This window comes from Cynoglossus semilaevis, chromosome 19 (genome assembly GCF_000523025.1).
Source record: "Cynoglossus semilaevis isolate Cse_v1.0 chromosome 19, Cse_v1.0, whole genome shotgun sequence".
Classification (NCBI taxonomy): Eukaryota; Metazoa; Chordata; class Actinopteri; order Pleuronectiformes; family Cynoglossidae; genus Cynoglossus; species Cynoglossus semilaevis.
The window spans coordinates 16,052,475-16,061,276 of record NC_024325.1 but is presented as its reverse complement, the minus strand read 5'-3'; the positions used below and the strand labels follow the sequence as shown (position 1 = coordinate 16,061,276).

The following is an 8,802-nucleotide window of genomic DNA, read 5'->3' as shown; positions in this document are numbered from 1 at the left end:
ATGACGAGAAAAAAAAAGAGAGGGGGGGGAGCAGGAGGGGGGGGTGCATCCATGAATATTAACCGTCCGATGTTGGAAACACCTCTGGCTAATCCTGAGCTACGATGTTGAGAGAGGAATATTCTGGTGTTAACACCTGGTGTAACAGTCAACCCTCCAACACCTGCCGGATGATGAGAGCACACACTTACACTGTTGCCGGCGGCGGCGGCGGCTCAAAGGCATCACCCTTAAAATATTCACCCCTTTATAAATATGTGGACGTCCAATAGCAGCAGCGAGAATCTGTAGCTGCGAGGGATTGTCGGATCGGGGCGAGGAAAGTGAAAGGAGAGGGAAAAAAAAGAGAGAGAGAGGAATGAAAAGGATTAACATGATGAGAAAAAAAAAGAGGATCCGCGGGGGGAGCCGCGGCGAATCCCATGGAGCTGATGGCATTGCCTGAAAAAGAAACAGCGGGCGTCAAACTTCATTAGCCTCACATCGCTAACTGCTCGTTATTATTGTTATTATTGTTATTAGTATTTGTTGATTTTTGAGCCGCCGTGACGGAGCGGCCGCAGGGAGAGAAGTATTTTTAAATCCTGGATTTGAAGATATTTATGAGGATAAATGTTGGTGTTTATACTTCAATACAAGAATAAACTTAAGTTAATCAATAAATATGGGGAACGGTTAAGTTAAAGGACAACGTTGTTTGTCTTTAGTTGTCGTATTCATCTGTTTACGACATTCATTCATTAGTGCAAAAAAACAGCACAATTACGCTAACTCTGGTGTCTGTACCAGGACTGTTGTAGCTAACGTTAGCTCTGGGGTCTGTCCCAGGACTGTCGTAGCTAACGTTAGCTCTGGGGTCTGTCCCAGGACTGTCGTCGCTAACGTTAGCTCTGGTATCTGTACCAGGACTGTTGCAGCTAACGTTAGCTCTGGGGTCTGTCCCAGGACTGTCGTAGCTAACGTTAGCTCTGGGGTCTGTCCCAGGACTGTTGTAGCTAACGTTAGCGCTGGTGTCCGTACCATGAATCGTTGATGCAGAACTTGTTTGCATCGACTCATCAATGATTCACTAATAGCGACAGTCTGAGAAGCTAATGTTGATTTTTTTTTTTAATAATGGGATGGATTTAAAAAGACTTAATGTCCCTTGGACATAAAAGTTTGACATTCTGCCATAATTCAGCGTCTCCTCGTTTGCTTCATTTATCTGTGTGTTTTTTTTTAGTACTACGCAGTATTTATTACTTCACACCAGCTGTGCCATTTGTAAAACTTTTGTCCTCAAACAAAGTCTTTTTTGACTCTTTTTTTTTTTTCTTTTTTTGATTCTCACAGATTTGGCAAAACTTCAAGACAAAGTCACTTCATGTTTATCAGATTTGGTGACAGCGTCGGTCGTCTCCACTACTTAGAAATCACTTTAACATTTGGCATCCCGCCCCGGAGCAGGAAGAATGTCCCCGAGCATTAATTTGTTTCCCAGGTCGATGGTTTGTTTCCTCGCCGTTCCGTTATTACTGCGCTGATACAGAGGCACACGATAAAACGTTGAGACCAGAAAAGACTCTGAGCGTCAGTTTGATTTAAAGTGACGGTTAAAATCGGACGTCTCCTGCGTCATTAAGGAACAACTCTGACAGCACACCAGTTCGTTAGCGTCTAATTGATATTCCTAATGTTTGGGAAAATACAGTAATTAAATCTGAGTGAGTGAAAGAAGGAGGTTTTTTTTTTCTGCCCTGGACTTTCTCCTCTTTGAGGATGACTTTTACTATTTATCTTTTTTATTGTTTCATCTTTTTTTTTCAGATTTTCTCTTTTGGATGATGATGATGTCCATGGAGATTTAAAAGTCTGAAAAAAAATCTTTTTTATTTTAGATTTTTGATATTTTAATTTAAGATGTAATCCAAAGAATTTGTAGTGAAAATAACATCCCAAAATTCTACAGGTAACTCCGTTTTTTTCTTTCCCTTTTTTCTGTTTACACGGTGACGATACGGCTCCGATTCCGCCTTGCGTTTAGACGAAGGAATTCTGACCTAGCTAGAGAAGCTAATTTGGCTAAATGTCATGCTACAGTTAGCCATCTCTGTTTTTACAACTTTGTTTTTTTCGAGTTTGTTTACACTTTGCAAGCTGACGTTCTGGTTCAAATTCTTCCGGTGTTAGTAGTGGTTGACACAGCGCCACATACAGGCCTGGCCGATGTACTACAGGGACCGCAGTCGTAACCTCCGGCAGCTCCGTTTAAATTTCGGGAGGCGAAATCATCGCCGACTGAACAGAGCAGTTTCTTTCCACAGTCGTACATGAATGTGGCGACTGTTCACACTACGCTGACAGCAGGTGTGAATGTGAGTGTGAACGCGTCTCTGTGATGCTCAGGTTAAAGGTGTGAACCCTGTGAACCCTGCCGCCGGTCGGCTCCAGGCTCCCAGCAAGATGAAGTGTTTGAAGATGAATGAATATATTTTTTTTTAACGGAAACAAGAAAAAAAAGAAGAAGAAGAAGAAGAAGAAGAAGAGGAAGAGGAAGAGGAAGAAGAAGAGGAAGAGGAAGAGGAAGAAGAAGAGGAAGAGGAAGAGGAAGAAGAAGAGGAAGAGGAAGAGGAAGAAGAAGAGGAAGAGGAAGAGGAAGAGGAAGAGGAAGAGGAAGAGGAAGAGGAAGAGGTCGCTCCTGGAGACGAGCTCCAGAGGTTGACTCACGCAGGCAGATGTTGCTGGTGAACATGCGCAGGATCCTCTGACAGCTGTGCAGTTCGTTCCCACTGCCGTCACACGTGCACCACTGGGACACCTCTGTGCTGCTGTTGCTGACGTAGTTGGGAGTCATGATGGTCCCTGAGGGGGGCGGAGGGGGGAGAAGAGGGGGGAGGCAAACACAACAAATGTCACCATATAGGTGCAACTTTGAAAACCTTTACAGAGAGGGTTTTTTTTTTTTTTTTTTTTTTCTCCCCTCAGGTGAAATCTTTTCATTTCACCACTCGGCCCTGGACGGCGGCGGCAGCAGCTTCAGCAACAATATTGCGGCTTCAGTTGCCCTGGAGAAACGGTGTCGCCGCGCGTTTCCAGCTCTTTATTAATAATTGCAGGTAAACAAAATTACTTTTTACACAGTATAGGCAACAAAAAGGGAAAATATCATCCGGAACATTCTGTCAGGCTGCTGGAAAAGCAATTTCTTAGAATGAAGTTTGTGAGAACGATGCTGACTGGATTCCCACTGCACCACCGTTCTGACAGCTGACCACTTATGAAAGCAAAGAAAAATAAAAACATCACACAGTCGCTTCAGGCCGAACGTGAGGGTTCGACGCCGTCACTCATTCGCCGCGGCGTTTTTAGGACCTTTAATTGTATCTTTTTTTTTTCATTTTTTTTTTTTTCGTCCTCTCACCTATGAGTCCGGCGTAGGCCTTTAAACAAATGGCTCTGCTCTCCTTCACACAGCCAGAGGCAGACTGAGGGGAGGGCTGGCAGTTGTGCTGGAAATCAGCAAACCGTGATCTGAAACACACACACACACACACACACACACACACAGAGAGAGAGACAGAAAAATAATAATTTCTCAGCATGGACGACTTCATTGTGGGATTTGGAGTCAAAACAAACGCGAAACAACTGCAGTGGATGAACTTCATGACTGAACTTTCAGTGAAATTAAATAATGAATGGAAATAGTTTTTATTATTAACTGCTGGAGTTTAATATAAAAAAACAGGAAGTAGGCAGAGTACAAATATATAAATATATATACAGTATGTATGTGTGTAAATATAGTCATCGTAATTGTACTTGCTTTTTGCCGAGGCCGACGGCAGAAAACTGATCTGCTGTCGTGAAAACGCTGCCCCCTGTGTTCATTTATTGGAACGTCATCCTGCTGTTCTATATTAACTCAGTGTAACGTGGAGTTTATCTATATACAGCTAAATATATATATATTTATATTTATATATATATATAATGTATTTATATTTTCATTTTATGGTGTTTTTAAGCATTTATTTTGATTTTAAATCTAATTTTAAAACTAAAGTCTACTGATATTTTGTGATTTCAGACTAAAACAAATACACGCCGTGATCTTTTAAATGTTAGCGTCCAAATGGAAAATATATGTTCAGAGTTTTTTTTTTTAGTTAGGAACGGAATGTTGCTGAAGTCTGAAGGTTCTGTTTCCCCACACGGTGGTATTAATGCAGCCCAGGCTGCAGATGCCCTGGGGCTGTTAGAGTCTCATCTAGAATCCTGGACCTGAGTCCACCACCACCGCTGCTGCTGTTACTGCTGCTGCTGCTGCTGCTGCTGTTACTGCTGCTGCTGCTGCTGTTACTGCTGTTACTGCTGCTGTTACTGCTGTTGTTACTGCTGCTGCTGCTGCTGCTGCTGAGGCTGCTGCTGCTGTTACTGCTGCTGTTACTGCTGCTGCTGCTGCTGCTGCTGCTGCTGCTGAGGCTGCTGCTGCTGCTGCTGTAACTGCTGCTGCTGTTACTGCTGCTGCTGCTGCTGCTGTTACTGCTGTTACTGCTGCTGTTACTGCTGTTGTTACTGCTGCTGCTGCTGCTGCTGCTGCTGTTGCTGCTGTTACTGCTGCTGCTGCTGCTGCTGTTGCTGCTGTTACTGCTGCTGCTGTTACTGCTTCTGCTGCCGCTGCCTGCTGCTGCTTCATCTCCTCCAAACATCACATTCTTCTGGCCTCTGACACAGTGATGATGTCGACAGTCACAGTGGACTCACACGCAGCTGAAGTGGAATTCAATTTGGACCTCGTTAATGAACGGGGAGAAGGTGCACCTGAGCGCAAAATCGTAGAAAATTGTCTTCTTCTTCTTCTTCTTCTTCTTCTTCTTCTTCTTCTTCTTCTTCTTCCTAAAGCATTAGCTTGAGCGCTAACGGCTTATTTCACGCAGCGTTTCTCAACACGCCGTCGTCTCGTTGTGACGGAGCAAACAGAGAGTCAGGAGTAACGAGGTCGGAATTCTGAGCCCGTTGAAGAGCCGCTCCACAGGACGATCGCCGAGTTCACCGGTTAAATATGTGTCGACCTTTGAATAAAAGATAAATCTGTGAAGAAGAAGAAAAAAAAACAAAAAAAAAGAACTCGGAGAAGTTCGAACCTTGGCTTGTTGAAACCCCGGGGTGAAAAACAAACCGAGCGGTCTGTTGTAGTCCACGGTGACGAAGGCGGAAAAATAACTTATCAAAACACGTTGGAGTGACAGGAACTGGAGCTGGAATAACTGGGAAGACTCCAGCGACGGACTTCATCCAGTCTGAGATTGAAACGTCCAAAAACACGTGAAAAAAAATCTCCAAAGTAGAACCCAAAGAACACCGTCCCCACACGTCATATGAATGTTGTTCATGTGAATAAATCAGTTAAAAATAAGTCAAAATAATTTCTACGACAGATGGAGAGAAAATCAATTTTTTTCTCTCCTCCATCTGCTTTCTTCTTCTGTGGTGTTTCCTGCAGAGAATTCTGGGGGGTTGTTTTTGACGCCAAGTCACGACCTGTTTCTTTTCAGTTGTTTAGTTTTAGAGAATAAAAAAAAACCCTGATGGATCTAAATCTGAACCTGATGAAGATTTGAACAGATTTGCTTTGAAACCAAAGTTGTTTTTCTTTTCGAGGTTTTGAAAAATCAAAATTATCTTCGACTTTTCCGAGTCGCCATCGCGGCCACTCACCTGCACAGCTCATCCTTGGAGCAGTAGCTCTGCAGACTCAGGCAGTTGGGCTTCCCCGCTCTTTCCTCTCCCCTCACGTTCTCCTCGTAGGAACAGGACGGGACGATGGTTTTCCTGCGGCGTTCCCCGCACAGCGTGTCGGAGCAGGGACAGAAGAGCAGAGCGAAGCTGTACTCTTCAGGCACTCGCTCCAGGAAACGCCGCAGGGCTTTGTGACACTTCTGGCGGTTGCAGTTGTTCTCGGAGCTGGTGGCCCTCTTGGTGCAGGCGACCACGTACTCCGACCGCAGGGAGCCGCATTTCTCGTACAGACCGCAGTCCTGGGCGGCTTTCAGACACTGGTTCTGACCGTCGATGTGGAAGCTGGAGGAGGGAATTCAACTCAGTTATGTTTGTAAGAGAAGAAAAAAGAACAAAGAAAGAAGGAAATGAGGAACGGTTCCTCCACCTGCCATGATGGAGGCCATGTGGGACATCTCAATGTTCCTCACCAGGTTCACCTCCAGCTCCTCGTACGGGGACACGTCGTATTCATCGTAAGCTAAAAAAAACAAACACAGGAACGGTGAACAGTTGGATCTGTAGCTACGTTGAAGACAAAAAAAAACCGCAGCTAACGCCAGATACCTGCAAACCTGACGGTCCAGTACACCCGCAGACAGTGCTCCTCCCGGCGGGAGCCGCGCTGACACTTGCAGACCTGCAGGGGGCGATACTGCTGCAGCGAGTTCTGGCCCTCCAGACACTCCAGACGGGCGTCGGAGCTGAGGGGCGACACGGCCTCCTCGGCCGTACAGTATTCCAGAAGTCGAAAGAGAACCATGCAGGAGTGCTCCTGGAGGCAGCTCTGCTCCGCCACCAGGCAGTCTAAGGACGCAGACACTGGAACACCTCCTGCAGGAGGAGAAGGAGGAGGAGGTGACGGGAGTCAGCAATTCTCTAAATTCCGATCTGCACCCGTCTATCACCCACGAATCTGGAGTCAAACCCGTCCCCAGTCCGTTCACAGGCCACGAATCTGGAGTCAAACCCGTCCCCCCGTCCGTTCACAGGACACACATATTCACGCATTTTCAATCCATCAAGTCTTGCACCGCCCTCATGTACTTTTCTACCACCCCCCGACCTCTTCCTCCAGCACCGACGACCTCTTGACACCCTGTTATTTCGTATCTTTAGATCCATTAAGATACTCTCAGAGTTAGCTAGCCCCCCCTAATGACAGAGAACTGGCAGAACAACTTTAAACCCTCCACTCTCCCACACAGCCAATTATATTTCCGCAGCTGTTAAAAGGGTAAATGTACTTTAAAGCACTTGGATTTGTGCACTAAAAAAAAAAAAAAAAATCACCGTCGTTAAATCAGAACAAAACACTCGACCGTCCACCAGTGGCAGTCAATCAGGTAAATAACCGAGCGGAGTGAGCGCCCTCTTTAGACACCACTCAGACGCGGAATTAAAGTCAAACTGCACAAATGCGTAATAAAAAAAAAAAAAAAAAACCCAACTCCAACTTGTGCAAAGTTTTCATCGTCGTCCTCACGGAAACAAACGAGTCTCCGTGGAGAAAACTTCGCGGCCTCGTAGGCTTCCATTATGGATCGTAATCACTCCATAATTACTCCATCATTTTCTCACTGGGAGCTCCAGTTAACGGACGCTGACGTTATCTACACACAGGTGTGCTGTGGACATTTGGAACATTGAACTGATGAGATTCAAACGCCGTCGTCGCCGTCGCCGCCGCTGGTAATCACGTCGGATCAGCGGGGCCCGACAGATGATGTCCTAAATTTAGACGAACGCCGCCGAACGCACGGTGCCGCCCCCTGTCGTCTGATGTGTTAATGACATGTGAAAACACACACCCCTGCTGGGGAGCTCCGCCCCCTCCCCTCCTGCCCCCCCCCTCCCCTGGAAACACTAGCTTCTCCAGCTGCCTGACAGAAGTGGTGGGAGAGGAACAGAAGCAGGAAGGATGACTCAGCTGCGACGCGGTGAAAAGTCAATTTGCATAAAAATGATGTTAAACTGTCGGCTTTCAAGTACTGGATACCTGGAGGATCGTCCTGCAGGGGGCGGAAAAACCACAAAAAAAAAAAAAAAACAATTTCCTCCATAACTTCACAGTTTCATCACCATTTATCCAAGCTCGTCTGAGGTCCAGCAGGGGGGGCAATTAAAGCAGTGGGGTGGGTTTAATGTAGCCTCTAACGTCTTTACATTTACAGACCACAATAAATGAGTTTTTTTTTTCTTTTTTTAAAAAAACGTATAAATGAAACTAACTTCATTTCCAGGGACAGGAGGTTTTTTTTTTCTTCTAACCATCAGGTATTTTTCTTTACCTACTTTTATACAGATCTTTGCTGTGTTTTTTAGCAACATCACGCTAGTGCTATCATGCTACATAGGCTAACTCCCAAGTATTTTTAGTATTTGTGAAAAATGTTTTTCAAACGTCAGGACTGAGGTTTCACCACGGACGGAGCAGACATTTTTATCTGCTCTAAATGAACCTCAAGAAGATCGCAGACATTTTTATCTGCTCTAAATGAATGTTAAGAAGATGTTTTTTTTAAAAAAATAAACTGTTATAAATACAAAAGAACTGGCAAAAAATGCTCCCAAAACTGGAATACAAACATATACTAAAAAAAAAAAAAAAATTCAGATGTATCCCTGAGTTAAGTGTACCGTGTTCAGAGGAACGTGATACAACACGACAACACATTTAGTCCAAACCAGGTGAAGCGGGAACACGGCTGTGGTGGCGTCGTCGACATATAAAGAATCTCTGTTGTTATTGTTGTGAAAGAACAGCTGCAGGAGGCGCCGTCTGCTGCAGCCTCTGCTCCTGGAAAAGGCTTTACAGCAGCGCCAGGTGCAGGGATGAATGTTCTCCACAAGGAAAACAACACAAGCAGCTCAGCTTCACGTCCACTGCTGCCTCCAGTGGCTCACTGCTGCCTCCAGTGGCTCACTGCTGCCTCCAGTGGCTCACTGCTGCCTCCAGTGGCTCACTGCTGCCTCCAGTGGCTCACTGCTGCCTCCCGTGGCTCAGTGGCGCCTCCCGTGGGTCCCGGCTTTCTTCTC

The 8,802-nt window shown here is 45.6% G+C and overlaps 1 protein-coding gene across 1 annotated transcript in view; it reads right to left on the bottom strand.

The window, feature by feature from the left end:
• The window catches only part of LOC103395582 (GDNF family receptor alpha-4-like), a 10,157-nt gene extending 2,856 nt beyond the window's left edge, over window positions 1-7,301 (bottom strand). The window contains exons 1-7 of the mRNA XM_025065870.1: window positions 7,221-7,301; window positions 6,331-6,625; window positions 6,152-6,244; window positions 5,704-6,073; window positions 3,404-3,513; window positions 2,710-2,844; window positions 374-441 (exon numbers count right to left, since the gene is read on the bottom strand). Coding sequence (XP_024921638.1) covers window positions 374-441; window positions 2,710-2,844; window positions 3,404-3,513; window positions 5,704-6,073; window positions 6,152-6,244; window positions 6,331-6,625; window positions 7,221-7,301 — 1,152 coding nt within the window. The remainder of the gene's footprint in view (window positions 1-373; window positions 442-2,709; window positions 2,845-3,403; window positions 3,514-5,703; window positions 6,074-6,151; window positions 6,245-6,330; window positions 6,626-7,220) is intronic.
• Window positions 7,302-8,802: the final 1,501 nt, after the last annotated feature.